Source organism: Toxoplasma gondii, chromosome VIII, assembly GCF_000006565.2.
Source record: "Toxoplasma gondii ME49 chromosome VIII, whole genome shotgun sequence".
Classification (NCBI taxonomy): Eukaryota; Apicomplexa; class Conoidasida; order Eucoccidiorida; family Sarcocystidae; genus Toxoplasma; species Toxoplasma gondii.
Window position 1 is genome coordinate 6873074 of NC_031476.1, and position 24553 is coordinate 6897626.

Here is a 24553-nt window from a genome sequence, read left to right on the forward strand (position 1 = left end):
GAAACAGAAAAAGCACGGCACACGTTTCCAGTTTTCACAGAGTTCCCACTTCACTTAGACATCTCCCAGATACAACTCCACCCCCGCCCAGCGCCTGCTTGTGTGCGACTGGCTTCTGTCACGGGCTAGAAACCTGAGGTCGAACGCGTCTTCTGTTAACCTCAAGAGACAGGTTCTCGCACGAGGTCAGTGACAGCCAGAGGAGAAATCAACGTCGAAAATGAAGAAGACACAAACGCAGACGCTCGACCATTCGTCTCCGCCTCTTGGCTTAAAAGCTCTTCACGGCGACGGTCATGCCGGGCACTCCCGGGTGGTCGTCCGCGAACCGTCTCACGCTGACCCCCATCTGCAGAACACAAAAACAGTTTTCAGTCTTGAACTCTGCATGTTCTCCAGCCTGCCAGGCAAAATGGGGCGTTCGCGCTCATTCAGACACGCGAAACTTCCGAGCGAAAAGACGACTTCTTGCCCTCGAAACCATTGCACCACAGTGTCTCGACACACGACCCGTCAAACTGCACAGGGGCCGCCGGCTTCGTGTGTAACTGCATCCGAGTACAAGACGGTTCTGGTCCCAACTTCGGTCTCTAGTCCCTTCAGTGCGGGTGGGGCCAGATGCGCGACTCTCCACCCACCGTCGAGAATTCTGGAATTGGCGTGGCTGTTTCATCAGTTGAACAAACGCACGATGCTTCTCCATCCACATACTGCGAATACGTGTAGGATGTGTAAGCCACTACCCAAAAGAAAACATTAGACAAGCGCAAAAGAGCGCAGAACCCGAAAACAGGTCGGCTGGCCGCAGGGGTGCACCTGCTGTACGTCCACTCGACTTTAGCACGGCCACCCAAATCGCTTCGCTTTCTCTTGAGTCACATTTTGCTTTCCTTAGTTTCTCGATTTTCATACCCGGGTGAGAAGGTCAAGAGCGCCACTTTTATCGTCGTACTCTTCCGCATACACCACCGTTCGAATTGCCTGACGGTTGCCTCACAGGAAAGCGCTGGCTTAGATCAGACTCTTTTCTGTATCTGTTTTGGAAAAACCTGACTTTTCCGCTCTAGAGAGACAAAAGCTAAAAGGCGCAAGAGAGAACCGACCCACATCGCCGCTTGGTTTTAAATACTGCGAACGAAACGCCACTCTGGACACAGTCAGCCGTCAGCGTCCAGAGAGCATCGAACTGCCAGCTCGGTCTCCAACCTTGGAAACGCAGTTTTGCAATAGTTGTAGCGACTCTACATGTGTTGAAAAGAGGCGAAAAAGTCTTCTTACGGACTGAACGACGAGCTTAGCGCACCCCAGACACGGCAGGCAGGTGACGTAGAGCGTGCCGTTCATCGCGCGGTCTCGACCTGAGTTGCGAAGTCCAAACAAGGAGAAATACGCATCCGGGGATGAAGTAAGGTGATCGAAAGAGTCAGACAAGTGCGGTTCTCGATGAAAGAGGTCCGTCCATCTGTGCGTCGACAGAGGATCGCACAAGTGTGACTGAACGCGTGCCTCTAGGCAAAGAACGTCCGGTAAACAGGCCGGTGTCAAGTGCGCGCCACAGGAAAGAGACCACAAACGCCCAGAACACTTGAGGGGAAGATCGTTCCCCACTTTGTGGCCTGGACAAAGACAGAAGAACCAAAGTTTCCTACCTGCCTCCAACAGAGCGTTCGCCTCTGCATGGATACACTCGCAAGCCTCGAGGGCTCTCCCCTGAGACACACTCGGGTCGTTGCACCTTGCACAGCCGCCTGCGTTACAGTTCGCTGCTTGCGAGGGAGTGCCGTTGTACCCAGTAGCGATTACCTGGAGCGGACAAACGGAGAGTTAAAACACAGACCACAAAGAAGCAGCAGTCCTAGGCTAGGATACGCGTTGGGGACATGGGGAGACTTCACGAGTATCAAGGAGACGCAGATGGCAAGGGTGGCAGTCACTCTTCACGAGCAGAAACCCTCGACGACGGAAAGGTGCCTCGAGCGCCACCACTGCTTCATAAAGGGAGAAGTCTCTCTTGACTCCAAGAGAAATAGTCTACGCACAAGAGGTGATGGGAGATGGAGATCCGAAATGCGAGTCACACGCGCTTTGTACCAATATACTTGCATCCTGGGTTGCTGCAAGTGCACAGCTGAACATCTCTCTTTTTATGACAGCTCTCGAGGAGAGGCGAGGAAATCAAAGGCCAATTAGACCGACCCCAGGAGTACCACTCGGCGTGGATGCTCCGAAACGGATGCCGACCCGTTCCCTCCCGCGGTGCTGAACGAGACTGAAACGACCAGCACACAGCGAATTCGCAACATGCGCAGGAAGCAGCATAGAAGGACTCGGGCAGAGCATTCCGTGAAGCGTAAACATTGAAAAGAATGGAAACAAGAGGACGTACCCGATTGCCTCGCGCAACGATCGCTCCGACCCTGTACACACGACGCCCGAACAACGGTCGGCAACAGACAGAACTGAAGAGACAGGCTGGAGAGGCGAACCGCTGAATTCGCGGCAGACGAACGACATGTGCCCCATTGTCTACTAGCCACGACATGCCAAGAAAAGCGAAATACAGAGCTGAAACGTCCAGACAGAATCTGTGATCCTTCTCGAGTAGCATGTCTAACGGCGATCCGTATCTACACCGAGGATTTTTGAGGGGGAAAGGCGACGTGGAAAGAGAAAACTTAGGGATTTCGTCTTTGTTGACAGTTTGCCCTTTCAGTCAGGCGCACACCGCTGACGTCGAGGATTTATCTGTTCACACTGGTAAAGAAGAATTCAAGTCGAAGCAACAGAGATTGTACAGAAGGGCGTGTCAATGACAAACACCTCAGACGCGGATCAGCAGTCCACTGCAACCTTGACTTGAAGGTGTCGGCTGCCTTGAGCAGTCCAGGTGGCGGCGCACAGAACCGACTGGCTGTGAAGGACAAGAAGTGCCATTTTCGACACAAAAAGTCGCGATTTGGAGTCCAGAGAAAAACGGATCTTACCGGCGTTTCATGCAGTTTGACCGCGTAGAGGCCAAAAAGGTAAGACGCATAAAATATGTATCCCAGGAAGGTCGAACGAGCTCTTCACAAAGAAATCCAGCAGCTGCAACAAAGGGAAGAGAAAGGGCCATTTTTTTGAGCGCGACGATGAAGCCAATCTTCTTTCTTCTCAGGGCATCGAAACGGCCAGAACAGGAAGGAATTCGGAATGGTAGAAAGACGAAGATTTCCACACGGGATCCACACCAAAAGAAGAACCACATCCGCCCTCAAGGCAACGAGAAGCCTGTTTACGATGCTGTACACGCGATCACACGATGCAGACAAACATACTCTAGAATAGACGGAAATTCACATATCAATATGTCTATATCTACCTAAACAAACAAATGCATATATTTTTACCTATGTGTATGTATACTTGTATTTTTTCCTATATATGTATATCTACCGATGTATAACTACACAGATCTAAATCCCTCTCTCTTTATATACATATACAGTGACGTTAACGGTGCGGGCCTTTTGAAGGAGGTGTTAGAGAAGAGACGCGATTCGTAGTTCACAAATGGCTCTCGCAGCCGTGTGTAGGGATCTTGTGGAAGCTTTTATTACATTGCTAGAAATATCAACATGCTGCAAAAGAGCCGTATGTGATGACTGTAATCTGCACGTCTCTTGCTAATTTTTACTTGATTTTTGTGAAGAAAAACGAACTGTGTCAGCAAGGGAGTTCCTTTCAAGTCTCACAGTTCCTGGGCATGCGTCACACTCGGCACAACTGGGGGGGGGCGACAGGTTCATCAAGTCTCAGCGAAGCTGCACAGCCGGAGAGAGTGTCTCCTTGAACGGCTTGCAGCTTAGTTCTAATTTAACTTGAGGAGTCCTTTTCCAGTCTACACCGCTACTTTCAGGTGCCGCCCACTTTGTTCGATGACCTTCCAAACACCCCTACAGACAGCACGCAGTTGGAAGCCTCTTGAGCAACCTCAACGGAGTCTCTCCACGTGCAAGTCTGTTGGCGTGAAGCTCGAACGCATGTTAGAACCGAACTACGGAGAGAGACGTACACGCGATTTTCTGGCGGAGAAGACTGCTGCATCCGTCGGCCATCAAGTGAACATCCGCGACAGCCATGCCTGCACCGAGCAAATCGAGCAGAAAGAAAAGAGTGGGGACGTAGCACAAGGCACTCGGGGTAGCGGCAAGCAGAGGAAAAGAATGGAACACCACCGACGCGGCCGTTGACCAAAACTCCCCGAAAGAGCCGACGAAATCCTCTCTGCTGAATTACGCTCGTTCCCTATCCGGGGGACGCCATTACACGTAACGCACACTTCATGGTGATCATGAAAAGAACGCGAACAAACGTCCAAGAGCATGGGAAATGGAACGCAACCGGAGAAGGGAGAGGTAGCAAGAACACACCAACAGCGTCCCGGCTTATTTGTAGACACATGGACACAGGCATGTGCACACATGTAGACACTTCTACCTTCACATGAAGCTGCGCAGATGCGTGAGAAGACGTGGTAATCCAACTGTCTTCACATCGAACAACGGACACTAAGAACACCTCGAGATCGTTCACGTTCACGACTCGTGATATATACTCATTAATATGTATGTACGTATGTATGTATGTCTGTGTGTAAGTGGGTATACACATGCATCGAGATGACTCTATCTTCACATCAGAAACTTGTAGATGTGTGGGGGTCGCGGGTACTGATGAACGTTGCCAGCTCTTTTCCTTACAGACTCGAACGCCATCCACGCCGGCGGCCGCAGGGGAATTGGCGCCAGACTGGCTGGGCCGAAAGCAGAGCTGCAAGCACCGAAAACACGAGCCTTGTTTTCACGGTCGCCTGATGTATTTCACTGTTTCACGGTCAGTTGAGAGGCTGTGCGCAGAACGGTGAATGCACGCGTGAACGCAGAAGGGTCAGAGCGCCGCTGTGTTCTCGCGACTCGACGTCGAAGTCACAGCGGCATTCGGAAGGCGGAAAGAGCGGAACAACCAGGAGAACGACGAAACACGAGTCTAGAGCCACCTCGCGCAGCCGGGTCCTCCTGGGGGGTACCCTTACACTGAATTCGCGCCTACCTGGTCTTCTCGAGCAATCATTTCTTCCATCGAGAACGCCAATCCCGCTTTCGCTCGCATCCGAGCGAGTCGCACGCCCAGCGGCGCGTCGACGGCGACCAGGGCGAAGAACGGCCGCTTCCTGAGGCGCAGATGAATCGCGGCAGGGGCAGCGGAGAGTTCAGTGATTGGAGTCTTGTGAGTGCAATCGCAGTCGACCGGCGCTTGAAAAAGCAAGACACGAGCCTCGTCGACCCTCCTGTGCGCTTCCGTACGCGGTGAAGACACACGAAGGAAATCACGGACAGGAACAGATCTGCTCTCCTCCTTCAGGAGCCGTTGTCCCGTCTCACGCCCCCCCATTTCCACAGTCAGACAGAGGAAGCAAGAGACACTAAGAAACACGACCTGTCGCCTCCGTCACGTGGTTCGCGGATTTCAAAGTGCAAACTGCTCTAAATAGGTTTGGTGAAGTCGAATGCTGGGCGGCGAAGAACTCGAGTTGTGTCTTGTCTCTTGGGGTTACGAAGACGCGACGCTTCTAGACAGGAAGAGCAAACGGGAGGCAGAGCTGACGCTGGTGGTGATACTGCAGAGAAGGCAGACCAGTATAACCGGTCTGCGAAAGTTACATGAGTGAGGAGGGAGCCGAAAAGTCGAACTCAGAGTTCAGAGATGAAACACTTTTTTGCGCTACCGGCGAAGGCGAACGCGCGCGCTCCCCGTGTGTGGGTTGATCTCTGAAATCGAGTTTTGGGTTTTGTCGCCTGCCACACCCCCGTCGCCAGCGGATCGAAGACACACTTTCCTTTGCAGAAGAAGAGACGTACCGCAGCACTCTCACTTCCTCCAGTCGGGAAATGCCCAGGACCACGAAGTTCTCTCGCCACCGGCTCGTGACTGAGAAAACAAAGTCAACAGAAAAGACGCTTGCCTGTAACAGAAGAATGAAGTGCACAGATGCTTGGTAGTCTCTGACTGAGACACACGGCAAACAAGCGCTCTGTGCCGCTGCCTCCTGCTGAGAGGAGAAACACACAGAGCAGCTCTGCAGACACAAGACTGACAGTGGAGTGACCTAGGACGAAGAAGACACGAACGAGCAAATGCCCCCCGGCATGCGCCACGGGCATATCTGACTATATGAGCCTTTCTACACCCGCACTCCGGAGAACAAGCGAGAGGCAGTCTGCGTAAGGACGTCGCACAGTGCTAGGAAATGCAGACGGAGGATCTGAATCACGGCCGCGATGAAGATGCGAGAAGCGGACAGAACGCGTTGATCTGCATCTTCACAAGAGGCGGTGTATTTTCTGTGGCACTGTTTCCACGAAAGTGCCGATGAAAAGTATTTTGGCGGCCGTGAGACACTGTATGGATGACCGCGAGTCCAGTGCCGTCAGCCCAACGTGGAACTGAAGTGGAAAGAGTTTGTCAGAAGAGAGGATACTCAGATGCCTGGTGTAGAAAAAGAAGCTCACAGAAGGACCAGAATGCGCGTTACATCGAAGACCACAGATATGCAGTTGTCTGGAGCCACAAAACCGTTCAGCGAAGCACAGCGCATCGACAGACCGTCCGAGCGACACACCGCGAACTCTCGTTTTTTCCTTCTCTCTGCTGAAGCGTGCGCACCAAAATCAACGATTTGTTCTGGGTCGGAGAAGGACAAAAAAGAAGCGTCTGGAGACTGAGAACCGGAACTCGCCCTGGACTCCGGAGGCCGGGCAGTAGACGCTTCAGCCGCCTTGCCCTCTTGACGAGCACTGTCGTATCTCTTCTCTTCGCTCACACAGGCGAGAGACTCTGGAGCGTCCACAGTGCGCGGAAAAGGTCGATCCCTGGTTGCCGAGACGCTGAGAACCTGGTGAGAGCAGCCGTTGGCCCCACAGGATCCAGCTGGATAAAACGTTTTTCTCTCTTCTTCAGAGACTCGGTCTGCGTCTGAGCTGGTCACCTCGCCTCCAGAAGACTCAGAAGCTCCGCGGCTCGAAGAGACCAGGAGCTGGGTGTGGGGAAGCCGAGGTGTGCGTACATCCGGTGGAGAAGAGCTTCGTCCATTGGAGGCAGACGGAGACAGCAGGTGACTCGGACGTCTCTTCTCCTCGGCGGGGATCCGTCCGCCTTCTCTGGGAGAAGGAGAGACGGAATCGAAGAGGCAGGGCGGGTGCTGTGCGGAGCGGAGAGGACAAGAAGCAGGAAACACGCCGGAGGCAGACGAGACAGGCGGCACGCAAGACAAGTAAAGGATCTTGAAGCTAAAGTCTTCTTCGAGAATCTTCGCCACGGAACGCTTGCCGCTCTGCAGCGGCCCCACCAGGCCCAGAACAACCATTCTTCAGAGAAAAATGAGAGAATGGAGACCCAGGAAGGGGAACAGAAGAACAGAAGAGAAATAGACGAAGACGAGAGGGAGGAGAAGAGGAAGCGAGGATGAAGAGAAGAAGAGAAGAGGACAAGGAGAATAAGGGAAGAAGAGAGGAGAAGATGAAGAAGAGAGGAGAAGAGAGGGAGAAGCGATGAAGCGAGGGTCAGGGGAATAGGACGGGGGACTTCGTGGAAATGGTCATATAATAGAAAGACAGGGAGACGAAGGAGAGCGAAGAGCGTAGCGCCCGCTTGGAAAAGGAAAAGAGTGTGGCCGGGAAAGAGGTCGGCTGATGAAACCCTCCGAGAGAAGAAGGAGACTCAGAGAGAGACGATCGACGCGAAGGACAGAAGCGAGAGAGAAAACGCGAAGGTGGACATAAGGTGTTCTACAGAAAACCGAGCTGAGGAAGCAGAGAGAGCGTGCATGCAAAGGAACACGGAGAGAAGGAGAAACCGGAGGAAAGCGGAGACCGAGGGCAGCCGAAAACTCCGAGAGAAATGCGTTCTTAAAGTGACCGTTTGTGTCGTGGACGCGTCGGAACTCTCTACCCCGAAACCAGGCAAAAAGTTAGATGATCAACATCGACGATAGGCGACAGCAGTTTCTCTTTTGACAAGAGACAACAGGACGCGACACATGGAAGAGCAGCAGGGATGAGACAGGTTTAGCGGGTCTGTGGCCTGGTGCTCGAGAACCCCCCAACGAAAGGCATTTGCAGCCTTGAATCTTGACTCGAAATTTGTAGAAGAAAACCTTTGAAACTCTTGTATGAGCAGAGGGGCAGTAAATTCGTGTTCTCTGTTTCTTACGAGAACGTTCACCGAGACGTCCGGGAGAGACGGAGGCGAGTTCCCTCGCGGACATCCAGAAAATAAAAACATTTCAAAGTGAAGACAAGACCTTCGCGCCGACCCCCACGAGACACTGGGAGGGTCTGAACGCGGACGAGAGAGCACATGCGACGACAAATCGAGGACAACCGATCAGAACTCTGCACACTTCGGCGGAAAAGGTCCGTCACAGTCCGGAAGAACTGGGCACACGCCTTTCCCTCCAAAAGTGTAGACAGCTGTTCTCTTTTTCTCCTTCAATTCCAGAGAAACTCAGTCGCCTCTTTGGGTCTCCTCCCGCACGACCCCCGCACGACCTGTCGCGGCAGAGGTGAGGAACGACTATGTTCTGCAGATGCTCCGCGGAAGCGAGGACAGAAAGGACTTGACATCGTCGAGTGTGGAGTGTACATACTCCCCACATCACGTGGTCGCATTTTCTGCCTCTTGAGACACGAAAGGCCAGCCGATTTTGACCGAGAGGTAATGCCTGCTCAATCCCTTTTTCCGACTTCTTGCCGCTCGCACATCTGCATGCAGCTTTTTCGCGAACCGCGGCTAGGTCGCGCCTTCAGAATTCCTATGAAGGACGAATCTGACAAGATCGTTTTCATCGCGATTTCGGTTCCGTTCTTGTCGTGGCAAGCCACCCAAGTCCAAGCGTCTGATTTTTCTCGTCGCTGGCACTGATCCTCGGTGTGCAACGAACGGAAGGGTTTGTGGCACTTCCTTCCGCTACCCGAGAGGAAAGCAAGGGGAGTTCACTCCAATTTTTAGTTCACTTGCCTTTCAGGTTTGCGCTTTCGGCATTGAGAACTCCAAGTTGCCAGCTGTCTCTACAGCAAAAGTGGTGCAGCTACATTCACGAGTGCATGCTTTAACTTTTGGATCCTTCTTCGTTCACTCTGGTGGAGCTGAACGTGGACACAGAGGCATTGTCCAACCGCGCTAGGGAGACGCCTGAAATTAGTTGGAAGGCAACGGTCATTGAAACTAGGGAAGCAGCGCTCCAGACTTTGCGAGAATCGCGAGGGTCTCCGCGACGAGCTACCACCAGCGACGGGATGTGCGCGAGGAAGCTTTTCCTTTTTTCAGTTTCACTGACAGGGCAAACACGATCCACGAAGCGGTGGAGAAGTGTCTAGCGAATCTGCAGTGCGGAAGGAAGATCATTTGCCTTCAACTTTGAGGGACCCGCTGGTTCGTCAAAGTCTTGACTTGCAGAGACCCGTGGACGTCGAGGGCGTGCAATCACGTTTCCTCTCTCTGGCTCTCGTTCCTACACAGCGGCGTCTCGCCGGAAGCCAGATCCTATTTTCCATTTGTCCAAAAGAAGAAATGAAAATGCGGCTCAAGCTCTGCTTCTTCTCCGTTTACCCCGGACGGTCAACGGATCCACACCTCTGCTCCTGATGCCGTTCGTTCAAGGTGACTGAAGTTGGAGAAGGAAGGCAGATTGCTCACCATGCCTGCACATACCACAGACAGTCAAAGCGATCTAGGATTATCCGTAAGGAGAAAGGGCAGAAAACTCAAGGTTGACTTCCACGGTGTTTCTGTTTCAAGTCAGAAAGAATGAACGGCACAACTTGTGAGCTTCTGCACGCTGTTCCTCGTCGTTCCTTCCTCGCAGTCGGCTTACTCTTCCCGGTGGGGTTACCGGTCTCCTGTCCTTCTCCTTTTCTCTCCTTCACTGGTCGCGTCTTCTCTGCTTTTTCTCTTCCAATTTGATATCCATGGGTCTTCCCTCGTAGATGTCTTCCCTTCCTTGTTCCTAGCGTTTTCGGGATCTCTTTCTTTATTTCCTCGCTTCCTCGTGCGCCTCCCATGTCCGCCTCTGCGACGTTGATCTGGGCCTCGCCCGCGCCGTCTTGGCTGCTGGGAGCGTCGAGCTTTCTTTTTTTTCTCTTGGGCTTCTTCTCGGCTTCCCAGTGTCGACGGAAGAGGCTCAACCTGTCCCCCTTCTCAAGACCTGGCTGCGACTCTGGATCCTCGCTCTCTCGGTCTCTTTCCTCGTCCTCTCCTCGGCCTTTCTCGGGGGACCTTCCCAGCGACAGGAACACGCCTTGCTCGACTTCTGCGTACACAGCCGGGGAGAGTCGCGGCAGGGTGAGGAGGTACCTCAACTTCTTTTCTTCTCTCTCAAGCGAAAGGCACACAACTTCGGCGCAACTCTTCACCTTTGACGGGGCGTCAATGAGGATCAAAATCCTCTCTCTCGTCACATTCGCCTCGCTGCTGCGCTCTCTGCTTCTCTTGCTCCAACTCGTCGTCCCCTATGACAACATCCCCTTCTCCGTTGGTCGACCCGATACGAGTCCTGGCGCCGCGGCTCTCCTGTTCGACACGCAGCGGCCTGCAGGCCACCCATCCGATCAGGCGGAGGTCGCTTCCGTTTCCCTTTCATTTATGACAGATCTTTCTCATTCACCTCGTCCTTCTGACTCGTCTCCTCTGTCTGATTCTTCTTCATCTCCTGTGTCACTTCCTAGTCTTTCTTTTTCTTTTCCCTTCCCTTCGTCTTCTCCTGATCCTGCTCTTTCTTCTCCTTCCTCGTCTTCCTCTCCTCCTTTTCCGTCCTCTCCTTTCTCTTCTGTTTCTTCTTCTTCTTCTGCTCCTCCTTCTTCTCCATCTTCTCCTTCTGGTCCTTCTTCTGAGACTCTGTCTGGTTTGCTGTCGTTCCCGGGAACTCCTTCCGGTCGTCAGCCTCTGCCTGCTGCAGACAAAGAAAGGCTCGGTGGTCAAGAGAAAACTGGAAATACCGCGGACGAAGGCGAAGCGCAACTTCTTGTCGACTTCTCTGGCGCCCCAACCTTCTCAGCGAGAGACGGAGACACTGGCGGGAGCCGGGGACGCCGAGGCGCGAGAAAGGAAGAAGGAACTGTTGAGAAGAGAGTCCGACGGTCTCCTGAGAAGTCCAGAGAACCAACGCCGCGGCGCCCCTGCGTTTCGCCGCCATGCACAGGAGGAAACGAGACGAGAAAGCCTGAAAATCAAGGGAGCAACGCAGAGGAAGACGATGAGAGGGAGGCCGCCGAGCATGCGTCGGCGCACAGTCAGTTGCACAGTCGGAGAGCGAAGACTCAACTTTCTGGAGATTCTCCCGGTCTTCATTTTAGCCGAGAGGTACAGACTCTAGAGGCTTCGACTGGTCTCCATCATACGGATTTGGGAACGCGTGAATCGGAGGAAATGCACGTCTCCTCTCCGCTCTCTGCTCCTGCGCTCGCTGCACCCTTTCTCGCCTCGGTCGTGGATTCGCCTCCCGCTTTCGCTCTGCTTGCCTCAGCAGCGCCCGAGGCGAACGCTGCTGCGACTCGCGTTTCAGAATCGGCTCTTCCTTTCGCGCGAATGTCCTCCCAAGACGCTCGACAGTTGCCTTCCTCCTCCCTCAAACACTCGTCTTCTCCTTCGTCTTCTTCCTCTTCTTCTTCTACCTCTTCTGCTTCGAGGTTCCTCAGTCCGAATCCCCTGTGGGTCAGGACCGTCGTGCGTTCGTTGCCGCCCATGCTGTGCATCAGCGTGTACGGCCTCCTGGTGTTGTTTTTGATTGACCTGCACAATGCGAGTGCACTCCACGGAAACGCCACCTTTTGGTGGGTGCTCTCCAGCTACGTGTCTCTGCTTCTGGTCTGGATTCTTTTCGCGTCCGTCGCTCTGATGGCCCTCGAACACAACACCAGCGAAGAAGCGCACCTGTTCGCTAGGTAGGTCTCTCCTGCTTCGCGCGACCAGTCTCGTAGTCACGGCGTTGGCGGCCTGTGGATCTGTCGCATCCGGGTCACTCAACGTTGGTCTCGACTCGAGGCAGTGGCTTCTTGTCGCATCAGTAAATCTGCTGGGCCTGCCACGCTCCGTCTCTCGACTCAGCGCACTGCCCGCAGAAGGTCAAACATACGTCGCCGTTTCCTCCGGCATTCAATTGCCTATTGAGAGTGACGAGTTAATCGTCTTGTTCGTCTAGCTGTGTCTGCACGCCCAGGAGGGACTGGAGACAGGAGGAACACGAGATAAGACACTGACTTTGGGATGGAAACTCAAGGAAAGAGACGTAGTTCGTCAAGAAGAAAGGAGCATGCGACGCCGCGGGAACTTTCTGCATTCGTGCGTGGTCCCTCCTCTGCTCTTGTCTGCATGTTCTTCACCTTGCTTCTTTCCTCTCGGCTCTCCTTTGCGATTTCGCGTCTCCTCTGTGTGTGAGTGTGGAGCGATCGTGCCCTACGCGTTTCACGAAGCTTTTGAAGCGTGGTGAGTGTCTCTTTTCGACGTTCTCTGTGGGTCTTCTCTCTCCCCGATGTGTCTCCGAATGTCTATCTCTTCAGGGTGTTACGTCGCCTGCGCCATTCAGTGCAACTCCGAATTCGACCTGCGAACCTCTTCACCCTTCGTCGACTGCCTTAGTCTCGTGTCGGCTTCTCTTTCCGTGACTCTCGTTCTTCGTGACCCGACATCTCGGGACTTTACACTTCGATCGGTGGTGACTCCAGCTTGCAGGCCGAACAACCAGCGCGGTCGATTGTTTCCTTCTCTGATTTATTCGCGTTCGAGGGCCGTCGCACTTCCCCTGTTGCATGCGGCACTCTAGCAAACCAGAGAAGAATCCATAAACGGAGTTCTTTTTAAGTTTCGATCGGAGACGCCGCGACGTGCAACACCAGCCTCTCTCCCGTCTGATCGACTTCTCTCTCTGGTGCTCTGCGTCTCTCAGGTGCTCTGCAATTCTCTTGGGGCTGTCTTTCTCCCTCCTCGCCGTCGCCTGGAGTTTCTTCGGACGGCGGGTGTTGCGACAGCTCTCCTCGCAGGAGGCTTCTGCCTACGCGCTGCCTTCTCTGTCTTACCGTCGCACCGAACAAGAGCACCGCCTCTGCTCACTTCCGCAGTGCCCTCTCCACTTCTCCGACGTCTCCCGTCGCGCTTTCCTCGCCTGCCAAGACCCGCCGCTCGTGTACCGACCTTCCACCCTGCCTCGACCCCACAAGCGCGACGGCTCAGAGACGCACGAGACACTTCGCGTGCTCGAAAGCGATCGCATGCAGATGACTCCACCTGCCTCGCTGGGGTGCGGCTTCGAGTACCACCGCGCGCCCGACTTCCCTGCTCCTCTGCTCGACTCCTACTACTGCGAATCCTGTTCTGCGGCTCGAGGCCGAGAGACGGAGCCTCGCGGGCTTGGCTGTGCGGCGTGGCTGAAACGCTGGCTTCCTTTTCTCTATCGTCTCTTCTTCAGAGACACGGAGACAGGAGAAAGCAGGGAGGGCAGGGAGAGAAGCGATGAGGCTGTTGAGGAAGTTCGCGCCGTGTCGCGGTTTTCGACGGGGCTTTCGCCGATCTGGGAGTGTCTGGCGGACGTCTGCTGTGTTGACTCTTGCTGGTCATCAAGACCGGAAGAACCCAGGAGATGCCATGCCTGGAGACGCCTTCGGCGCCTCACGCTGTTCTGCCCCCCGCTGCTTTTCCTGCGAGGAATTTACCTTCTCATGGTTGGAACGGAGGTGATTCCCCACTACTACCCAGCGGCTTCGTCGTCCTTCTTCCAGAAGCAGAAGGAGAGCTTTGACATCTGCCTCTACCTCCTCACCGAGTTCGTTCCTTTGACTTTGCTCGTCCTCGCCTTCGCCGCAAACCCGCGCACAACGCGGCCACAGCGGGATGAAGAAACCGACGAGGAAGCATCCAGTCAAGATGCGACTGAAGAAGAAGCCTAAAAAGAGCGAACAACTCAGCTGTGCCGGGGCTCTTCAGACGTCCAGAAGCTTGCTCACCATCGGAGACACTGTCGTGTGTCTCTATTCGCTTTGGGATCTGGAGGGTAGGGACCTCGCACGTGGAGGCACTTACAAAATCCGAGAGACTCTCACGCCTCTGTTCGACCCAATTCGAGTAGCGGCTAGGAGAGTGCAGTCGGTTGCGACAGACCTGTCAGGGGACGATATTCACCTGCTTTCACGGCAGAGTAGCCGGAGCAAGAGAAGAGGAAGGAGAAGCCCTGAGGAGGTCAGCAGGGGCAAAGCCAGCAGATGAAGAAGTCTCGATGAGTCGCACGGTAAGACGTTGCAGACAGCAGAGAGGAGATGGAGGGAGGAAGTCATAGCCACGGCCGGGAGTAGATGCGGACGATGCCAAAGCGCGTTCGGAAGGAAATCGATTTATATTTGTGGCAGAAAGACGCCAAGAGTTTCGATCGATTGTTACAGAATATCAAACCCAAGTTGTGAACAACGTACGCGCGCTCGTTTCACGGGTGTTGCGCATCTGCGGGCGAGAAACTGAGGGCATCTGGCATTAAGGACGTAGGGATCGTAGCTCGACCGTTCACTTTGTTGTTGTTTGGTATGTGGAGAGTGTCTCGGTACACGTGAACCCGGACTTAAAACTGTATACTTGAACTGGAATAAAAACCACGGACAGGATGGTCTCTAGGGTACGAGGTGTGACGCCCGTCCCCGCTTGTGCAGCTGTCCTCTGCCTACGCGATCCGTCGCGACCAGGGAATGTGCCTCATGTTAGGTGTCCCGTAGACGGCGGAACGACCTCTTGATTACTTTGTACAGCTTGTCTACAAACGCCGGTGTCTGGCAGCTGTTGAGGAGCTGAGCGAGCCCTTGTTGCGCGTGGTATGCGTGGAGAATGCTTGACGCTGTGCTCTAGTTTTGACGGCTCTTTTATTTTTTGAGTCATGTGCCATTATGCAGAAACGAGATGAGGAGCTCCAGATCGGTTCGTTGTTTTTGTCCTTTCATCCTCGTTCGAGAGGGCAGTCGCAAAAGCCACACACCGAACTCCGTTTTCTCATGAGGCGGTACACGGGGACTGCCGTTTCTGCGTTGACTGAAGCCGGCCGCGGCCGGAGACGAAAAGTGGCTTCTTTCGCAAGTTTCAGTCTCCTCCTCGCGCTGTACTTTCTCCTGCTACGGTAGCCGTTGGCTGGCCTCCTCTCCCCATTGGGATGTTTCCGTCTCCTTATGTCAATTCGGTTGAACATAGGAACCTAGTTTTGCCCTCCTTCTGTTGCTGGGACGGTGGCGAGTATCTTTCCTCTTTTCACCTGGTTTCGGTCTCGCAACACTTGTATATAATAAACCGCGGGCGAAAACACTCGCTCCTAGATGTGCAGAGAACCAGCGGTTCTATTTCGACCACATCTCTCACCTTCAGGTCATTTCTGAAATTCACTATAGCGGCCTCGCGTCTTGCCACAGAAATGGCGGCCTGGAGACAACGACCTGAGCCTGTCTGTCAGATCAGGGTCTCTTCAGCTGGATTAGATTTATTTCCTTCAAAATCAGGTAGTGTGTTGATAGGTATGTCACAAGTCGCTGTCCTGTCTGCATGCCGTATTGCGCCCGTTTCACGAGTCGAGAAAAGAGTCGGTTTCTCTCGAAAGCTTTTGCGCCAGAGCAAAAGTGCCTGAGCAGATAAAATCGATGGCGTTCAGAATGCAGTGGTGTTTCCGGCACCCAGGCAGCCCTCCTCGGTGAAACGCACTCCCCTTCTTAGAGGTTTTCGTGTCAGTGATAACCTCCAGAAGGTTGGGACGGTGGATCCGAGTTTCTGTTTCTAAATGGTATCGAGACTTTCGAGGCCGTGGTAGTCTCCTAAGGAGGTTGCGGGTTTGCCTTTGTCTAAGTAGCATGGAATTGGGGATATAAACGCCCTTTTGCTTTTGAAACCAAGGACCTCTACGAACTAACGGTCCGACTGAGCATGTTTCACTGGAAATACGATGCTCTACCTTGGCTTTATATGCGGCTTCGAATCACAACTAAAACGTCCCGGCACGAAACCCTTCACAACCACGTTGCCCTTTCGGATAGGATTCCTTTTTCTGCGGAGCGAACCTCCGGAAAGAAAGTAAAAGTGGCGAGTGTAGAACGCGTTTCGCGTAGTAGCAGGAGTCGGTCAGAGCGCGTATAGTTTATCACAGAAAGACTTGCGACCATCGGAACCCCTGGATGCCTGCTGCGAGAATTTGAGTTCTCGCGTGGGATTGAGACGACGAAAGCATGATGCCTTTGTGGCAAAATAAACCTTTCAGCCAACTCCGAAATCAACCCCAGTGCGTCAGGAGGACCTGATCTGTGCCTCTCGTACTGATGCGTAGCGGTCCCTCTGTAGCCAGTCAAAGGATGACTGTTGAAGCCTCCAACCCCCCTTTGCCAACACAGATATGGTCATCTTTCCATCACCACGGACCACCGTCCAACCACAAGATTCGTGAAGGCGAGGAGTTCCGCTCCCCGTTCTGCGGTGTCAATCTACCGCCCTCGCCGAGAGACGCTTAATCGCCTCGGCCACTCGATTGCTCAGTTCCCGAGAACTGCGTGGAAAGGCGTCGAACGAAATGCCACAGTCGTTTTCTCCATCTGCCTCCGTTCCGATTCTTTCACGTTCGTTAGGGTCCCCTGAAGGCTCTTGTGTCGATCTAGGCGGCTGAAAGCTGTTCTGACGTTCATGCATTTTTTGCCCCGCTGTGTGTTCCCTTTTCCAGTAACCCCTGTTTCCCTCCAAGCCGTCAAAATCGGGAGCCGACTCTCTCTTTTGAAGCGAATCCACAGCTCCGCCCAAACCGCGAGAATACGTTTTGCCTCTTGCTGCAGAGAAAGGCGTTTCTTCGCCGGCATCAGGGGGCACAGGGGCTGAAGCAGAAACAGAGTGACTTTCACATTCGGTTAGGTTCGTCGCTGTTCCGCGATCTGCGGTCGCGGAGGAAACCGAACTGACAGCGTATCCGTCTTCTTTCTCTGCCGTTTCTTCGAAACACGCAACAGAACTGGTCCGCCGTTCCAGGTCGAGCAAACCCTCGGCCTCTCGCAAGGCTGTCGTCTGCAAATCGTCTTCATCTTCTGTCGACACGGCCCTTTCTGGTTCAAGCCTTCGTTTCAAGCCTTGAAGGATCTCCTCCCCATCGAATTCGGGTGCCCTCCCGTGGAACGCTCCCTGGGACGTCCTTCTCTGTGAAACACGTGCTCTGCCAGCCCCTGTGTCGACAGCGCTTCCCGCCTCGCTGCTTCTTCCCTCACCCCATAAGACGGAAGGCTGCGGAACACAAGGCAGTGGAAGCGAAGGTGACGTTGAGCAAAGTAGTGCAGAAGCAGGTGATGCTGAAAGCGGCAGTGGGTGAGGAGCGGAGAAAGCACCCTCCCGCGATGCTCCATCCTGGCCGCCTCTGGCGGGGAAGTCGGGCCTTCCGGTCACAGCCCCCTGACCCCCCAAACACAACTTCGCTTCTTGTCTACCTTCATCGTCACAAACCGCCGGTCGTCGAGACGCAAGCCGCCCTGCGCGTTCTGCCGTGACCCTTCTTCCTTTTGTTTCCCGGCGTCTCGCGGCCAGTCGCCACGAGAGGTGTCGTTCTTCCTCGAGGTCAGAGAAAGCCGCAGACTCCGAAGGCTCCGCTTTGGCGGCCCCCATGTCGCTGCGAGGCTTGGTCGACGGAGGCCTACGAGCGTCGACGCGAGTCTTCCCCGACAAACGGAACCTTGTTAGGGAGGGAAGTTTTGAGTCGATTTGCTCAGCACCTGAGAACAGCGCAGGACAGACCCGCCGCTCCCGAGGTAGAATCCAAGAAGAACGTCGCATTTGACGTCAGGGTTGTTCAGGTCTCGAGACCCTTCCGTGCTCCCCGTGCTTCGCAAAAACTCGTTTGCGTATTCCATGCGCACTGGCAAAGACTGGTGTGGTGTCCGCTCGAAACGCAAAACAGTTCTGCGGATAAAAAACGTCTACTCAGGCACAATGTGAAGTCGTGTCACGAGACGAGTGACGGGTGAGGAGTTTGCTGCGTTTCTACCTGGAACCGCTCGCATGGAGGGCAGGGAGGCGGGTCGAGAGTTGAGGAGTTTTACGGTTGGAGCGGCTGCATGCGTCGACGAACGCGAGACGGTTTCAGGGACAAAACCTCTGGGGGCTTGTTGAGAGGCCTTGGGCGACGGGAGACGTCGAAGAAGATCGACAAGGCGAGTGTTTTCTTCTTGCAGGACGCGAATTCGGTCAAGAAAGCGTTTCGCTGACACCGCCAAAAGCAGAGACGAAAGACAGCAGAGCACGCGAGGTTTTCAAAGATAAAAAGAGTCACTTTGTTCATGTTTCACCTGACAATGAAGCTCACAAGAGAACTGTCAACCGGTCAGAGCAGGGAGTCACTGTCTCCATACGTGCATCTAAGTTGGTCGTGGAACGCACAGAAAAGGACAGGGATCTGGGATATTAGAGCAGGGTACAGGGAGGGGTTGGAGAAACAGAAGAAGAAGCCAGAAGGACAGGCTGCGATGCAGGCACCGCAAATATGCGTGGAAAGAGAAACAGAAAAAGTGGCTGGTTTGCTGTGAAAGGCCACGAGACACAGCGGCCGCCTCACCCGCAGACCGAAACTGACGCGTCACGGTACGTCTAAGAGTTCACTTTAATCAACTGACAACATACGGTCACCTGGTCAGCGAACATGACAACGATTCTCGGCAGAGGGAGACGGTAACCTAGCGGAGAAAAGGCGAACGGCCACAACAGGCGTCTAAGAATGAGAGTAAAGGTGCTCAAACAGAGCTGCATTCGAAGCCCAGAACTTCCAAAATGATACAACGTTTTCAGAGAGCGTAAACGTCCACACGGGGAAGTCGAGAGGTGATCGAGCGGAAAAGGACATGCCCCCCTGGGCACAGAAACGTCTGCTTCTCTGCAGGCAAAAAACTCCCGAGAGCGCTGAGATAGGATGGCGAGCGCAATAAAGAAAAAAAAGAAAATAAAAAGTATTAAAAATGGACGAACACTTAAAATCTTGAGCGGCAGAAGAAAACGAGTGGAACCCAGAGACTCCGAGACAGAAAACAGCGAAACAGCGCCTATGTTTTCTTTGATGGCTCACAGCAAATGTGTCCCCGACAAAGAGAACTCTTTGTCGATTCCGATACGGGCGCGTGTCGCTGCCAGCACACAGAGAAAGCCACAGAGAGCGGATTGCCCGTTCAAGAGACCGAAGACACAAAGACCCTACAGTACAGACGATTCAGAGTGGCACTCCAGTATGAGATACAGACAACCATGTTCTCAAGGACTGCTGACATTAACGTGCCTAGGATACTGAATGTGATCACAGTTATGAGATACAAGCAACTAAGGTCGGAAACCGGGACCACGCCAAAACGGATACGCAGCTCTAAAGGTATCTCTGAGTCGACGCAATGCATCGGAAAGATACAGTTTTTCAAGCTGCGCTCCCCGCGCTTGAGGAACTGCAGTAATTGTGCTCAGAACGAAGACTGTTCAACGGCAAAGCAGTGAGTACATTTACACGCTCATTCGAATGGAGAACATAAACTTATATCGCGATGAAATTGAGGACAGCACTTGTGTGCCTATCAAATGAAAGAACACGAACGTATGCGAACATCCAGCGTCATTGCATAAACATGTGCGATTTTGCAAATATCGAACATAAACGTGAGTGACGATGCAAACTCAGGAAACGACAGTTTATGCTTATTCGATTAGACGCGCAAAAGTCCTCGCTTCTTGGAATTGAGACCTAGAAGTGTTGTGCGCAGCGATACCTGGTGGCTGAGCTCCTGTCTCTCTCGCCTAGGTGGAAACTCAAGGCCCTCAAGCGTCTCAGCCACTTTCTGAGACAGAACGAGAAGCCTGCGTTGTTGCTCCGAGGACACTCTGGAGGGGGAAAATGCATGCATGGCTGTCTTTGTCGCATGAATGCGCAGTGTTGAACCAATTCTTTTTCAACATTAGGTACCACCATCACTCTCTCTTACGTGGTGCCAAGGGCCCCAAAATACCCTTTTATCGATGCTGCATCAGTACACAGTGCTCAATCATCTTAGCTACGTACTGGTGACACAGCGAAACTTGGATCCGTCAAACAGAGAGCCCTTCAAGCTCTACATCAGGAGTCCAGCTCGTGACACAGTGACGAAAAGCGGCCTCTGGCGTAGACCCGGGACGCGGCAGGACAGCACCACCGTGAAAACTCGAGGCATACAGGAAATGCCACGTGCCCAGGAGTTAAGGCAAAGGCGCGCCATTCCACTTCTGTGCCTATTAAGCTATGCAGAGGCACTACGTGTCATCTTCTTCCTTCTGTGAAGGAACAGCTGTTTGCGCAGATCTACTGATTTTCCGCACAACCGAGGGCGCCTGCAGCCACTCTCGCTCAGCAAGCCCCTGGTTCGGAACCGAAGGTGCTTTCGTATTTCGTCTTCCTTTTCGCTCTTTTGAGAAAATGCAGAAAAAACCTGCATGAATATTATTGACACATGATTAAGCATACCGCCGACAAAGCCTTTCCTTACGTCATCACTCTGTTCACAGCATCGTTCAGGAGGCTACTGGCAAGACCTTGAAGATCTTGCGCCAGCGCATGCTTTTGCTCATTCAGCCGCCCCAAGAGCTGCCGTGTGTTTCGCCCCTGCGACGTGCCACAGACCGAAGTAACAGACCAGTACGGGAAGGAAAGGAGAACCGCAGGGAAAGACTGGGAGAAAAAAGCAGTACGGGAGGAGAGCAGAAAGAGAGACTAACAGTGGAGAAAACGCCGACAGGGAGGGAAACGAAGTAACCCGAGGAAACGCCGGAGACGACTTGGCGCAGGTGAGACGCTGACGTGAAAGAACGGTCAAATAGGATACTCTTGACGAATACAGCATTCAGCAGAGAATCAGAGCGAGTTGAGTGCCAGCGGAAAGAAGGCGGTCACAAACCGCGACCGCAAGACAAGCCTTTATTTGGAAACTCAACCTCAGTAAAAAGCATGACTACTTTTACCACGGGATAAAACACTGGACGACCAAGTTCCCCCGCCGACAGGCTTTGGTCTGTTACATTTTTCTTTCTTACAAGCGGCATTTCTGCTTGAGGGCTTCTTCCCCTAGCGCAGAAGCAGGATAGCCCAACTACAAATAGGCAAGAGAATGCACACACTAAAGAACATCGAAGGAACAACGAAAACGCGAAAGAACGACCGCGGCTGAGGAACGCACCTGTTCGTGGATCGCGAAAGTTTGCCCTTGCATCAGCCGAGTGATCTGAGAAGGAACGAACAGGAAGGACACTCCTTTGTTTGAGGAGATTTTCATGCCAAGCATTCTTTGCCAACGAAACTGTGTGACGTCATGCCAAGCCCAGAGGTTGGCCCCCACGTTCGCGTTTCTCCATCGTTTGTCTTGGCGCGCAACGTGCACCCGAAATCCCCCGAAAGCGTGTCACGCGAAAGGCTCTCTGCTGGTCGGCGAACTGAGACGCGGTTCAGCATTTCTGGACAGTTTCTACCACAAATCGGACTCCCCGAGTTGAGACCTTCAAGGTCCTTGCTTCCCGGAGCCCAGTATGCGTTTGGTCCTCCAAAGCCTTCCATGGATTTGCTTCACTCAAGTGTCGGCGCTCATCGCCGTTGCCAGGGCTCGAACTGAGCTGTCCGTGAAATGTTTCGAATAAGTATAAAACTCACAAAACAAACTCTCTGGTTTCCAGTAGTGTCAAGGCAATGTTTCATTTGCGAGCACAGCGTTTTCGACATGTGCCAATGTTGAAACCGCCGAAAAAAGTTGGTGGAACTACCGCAAGCATCTCACCTCTGCAAGCTCCTCCGCAATCGCCCTCTTCGTCGCCTCCCAGTCGACGCCTTCTCGAGTGTGCTGAAACGCTTCTCTCAGGCTGGAGTTCGAAGCTCGCCTCTGCTCGAGTCTCCCTCGAGAACGTTTCTTCCTTGTGGCCAACTCCACTTTGCATGCGTCTGTGCATCCTTCTATCCCCCACGGCGCGCCTGAAGTTCCTTGAGGACACTGCTCTGAGATGCGAGAACTATGTGGTTCGAACTGCATCGCTCTCGCGCTGCCTCCAAGGAAAGGCAGACGAGAATCGCCACTTTTCTTCGCATGAAACTCGCAGTCCACACAACGGGAAAGGGCCGCTTGCGGCCTCTGTTCTACACTGTGAGACCACGAGTCGGGTCTGGTTCCTTGGGCTCTACACGTCGGTGTTTTCGGTGCTCTCGCGGACGACGGTCTCGCCGGACAAACACAGCAAGCAGACGACACACATCCTCTCGAATCTCCACTAGAGTCTCCATGCGCCGCACTAGTGGAACGCCACATTGTCTCGGGCTGGCTTTGCATAGGAAACCGCACGCTCGTCGGCTTCCCTGGTTGCTCTACTGAGCAAGGCCTGCTGCACTTCAAAGAGCAGCGACAACATGTGCGACTCCAAGATATTCCTCGACCTCGAGTCCCGCAAGCCTCCAGTGGCTGTGTATCACGAAGCGCACCACCGCTGGAGTCTTCGTGTATTCGCGGACTAGTGTCTGTGCATATGAGCCAGCTGGGGTCTTCTTCGTGTATTAGCCAGGTGGGCTCTTCTTCGTGTATAGGCCGCTCGTCACTGCGCGAATAACTCCGACTGCAGCTACAGGTTTCACCCGCTTCCGATAAATCCTGGGGGCATCTTGACACCGACGCAGCATGTTTCTGGAAGGTGGGGAGTTTTCGGCAGATAACGCACGGTAGGGAACGGGCACAAAGGAGGTGGGTGCCAGTGACATCCCGCGAAGCATCCAGAGAGTCTCCGCCTGGAGTGCATGCGCGCCTCGATGCTGGGTCAGCTTGTCGAGGCCACCGCCGAAACGAATCGGCTTCAAAAGACCGATCGAAAGAAGGGGGAGAGCTCCCGACGCGACGAGAAGATACAGATGAGTCGGTGCCGAGCGGTGGGTGTGAGTGCGGAGAGTAAACGTTCTCAGGGTTTGGGCCGCCACCAATCTCCAGCTTCTGAGGGTCGGCGAGCCTGTGAGCATTTACGCGTTCGTGCTCGCGGCCACCCAGCGGCCTTCCGCGTACGCAGCTGCTCTCTGTGGGACCTTCCCTGCGTGCGGTGGCGTTCGCCCGGAGGTGCGGCCTCTCGTTTTGGTTCGCAGACGCCACTGGAACAGAATGGGACTCAACAGAGCAAGGCAAGTGCTCCGAGTCAGAGAGCCAAGGCGTTGGAACAGGGCTGCAAACAAAACGCAAATAACGCTCACCTGGAGAGACGTGCTTCTCTCTCGCCGCGTTTTCTGAAGCGAAAACGTCCCTTGCGAGACCGAGTTCTCCCCTCGCAGGAGTGAGGTGGTCCGAACTGAAACTTCCACAAACTGTACAGAGCGGCCCGACGCACTTTGACGCTCTTGTTGGTGACTCCGGAATCCACCGATCTCTCGCGCGAAAAAACCGGGAGGTGGCACGCGGGTCGGAAGACTCTGTGTCGCTGTCTTCAAGAATTTCTGGGATTTCTGCCGTACGAGGTTCTCGACAAGTTGGAGTCACAGAGGGCCCATAAACAGCCTCTAGTTCGATGACGGGAGCCGCCGGGGAGTTGGCCGAAAAGAACGAGCAATCAGGATTCGCATGCAGCCACCACGGAAAGGTTGGTTGCTCGCAAGACATTTCGACTTTCACTCTGCCCGAATCAGAAAGGCGTGTATGTGAGGAAGCGGGCATTCGCTTTGGAAGGGGACACAGGCAACTTGGACGAAGATCTAAAAGCATGTGTGCGGCCACACGGATGCAGGACAGGCAGTAGCGATCAGAGAACAACTGAAGGTAGACTCGCAGGTATCGAATTCCTTGCTTTGTCTTGGACCGTGGAACTAATTCGCGATCTCTCGAACACTTTGTCACACGCCGGGCTTCGCGATAGAAAAAAGTAGAAGTAACTCTGTAGTTAGAGAGTAAAAGCATATACTGATTGAAGAATCCTAAGGCAGCGCCGACAACAACATCCCTGAAATGTGGACCAGTAAGAATTAGTGGATCATTACTTAATAACTTATCGTTGCGATAAATAGACAGATGGACACGCTAAGAAACTGTCTCTTAGACGAACGGCGATACCCGACTGCAGACGCGGCAGAAAGGGCCTTGCGGGCAAAGGCACCAAACTTGGCATAAACCTCTTGTTTAGATGCTGGGTACATTCTTAACATCCGCAGAATGAGAAAGGTAGTGGAACAAAAAGCGACACAGGGAAGCCTGGTAAAAGCCGGCAGGTGGGTGGCATTTAAGAACACCGGCGGAACACAAAGTCTGCCCATAAGGGATTCACACTGAATGTCCTCGAAACATTTCCTGCATTGTGCGTGCGATGAAAAGAAGCGGGACGAATCCTACCAGGACGACACTGCGAGTCTGAAAAAAACCAGCAAACCTTTTACCCAGATCCTCAACCGACTCTTGACGGTGAGAGGCACTCCGCCACCATCAGACGCGGTTTCTGTGTGTCTCGTCGAGAAAGAGCGGGGAAGCGATGA

General features: G+C 53.6%; 3 protein-coding genes across 3 annotated transcripts; 1 reads left to right on the top strand and 2 right to left on the bottom strand.

The window, feature by feature from the left end:
• Window positions 1-271: 271 nt before the first annotated feature.
• TGME49_200430 (cytidine and deoxycytidylate deaminase zinc-binding region domain-containing protein) lies at window positions 272-7405 on the bottom strand (the record flags this gene model as incomplete). Its single annotated transcript, XM_018779154.1, has 11 exons — window positions 272-349; window positions 913-981; window positions 1279-1358; window positions 1650-1803; window positions 2387-2417; window positions 2985-3087; window positions 4055-4123; window positions 4743-4812; window positions 5092-5212; window positions 5901-5970; window positions 6706-7405. 11 exons carry the CDS (start codon window positions 7403-7405, stop codon window positions 272-274), a joined length of 1545 nt encoding a protein of 514 aa, XP_018636519.1.
• A 2693-nt stretch (window positions 7406-10098) lies between these two features.
• TGME49_200440 (hypothetical protein) lies at window positions 10099-13976 on the top strand (the record flags this gene model as incomplete). The annotated part of the gene is made up of 2 exons (XM_002371925.1): window positions 10099-11978; window positions 12980-13976. The coding sequence occupies 2 exons, from the start codon at window positions 10099-10101 to the stop codon at window positions 13974-13976; spliced, it is 2877 nt and encodes a 958-aa protein (XP_002371966.1).
• Window positions 13977-16521: 2545 nt separating this feature from the next.
• TGME49_200450 (hypothetical protein) lies at window positions 16522-23984 on the bottom strand (the record flags this gene model as incomplete). The annotated part of the gene is made up of 7 exons (XM_018779155.1): window positions 16522-17789; window positions 18062-18277; window positions 19133-19190; window positions 19818-19929; window positions 20568-20683; window positions 21255-21299; window positions 21846-23984. 7 exons carry the CDS (start codon window positions 23982-23984, stop codon window positions 16522-16524), a joined length of 3954 nt encoding a protein of 1317 aa, XP_018636518.1.
• Window positions 23985-24553: the final 569 nt, after the last annotated feature.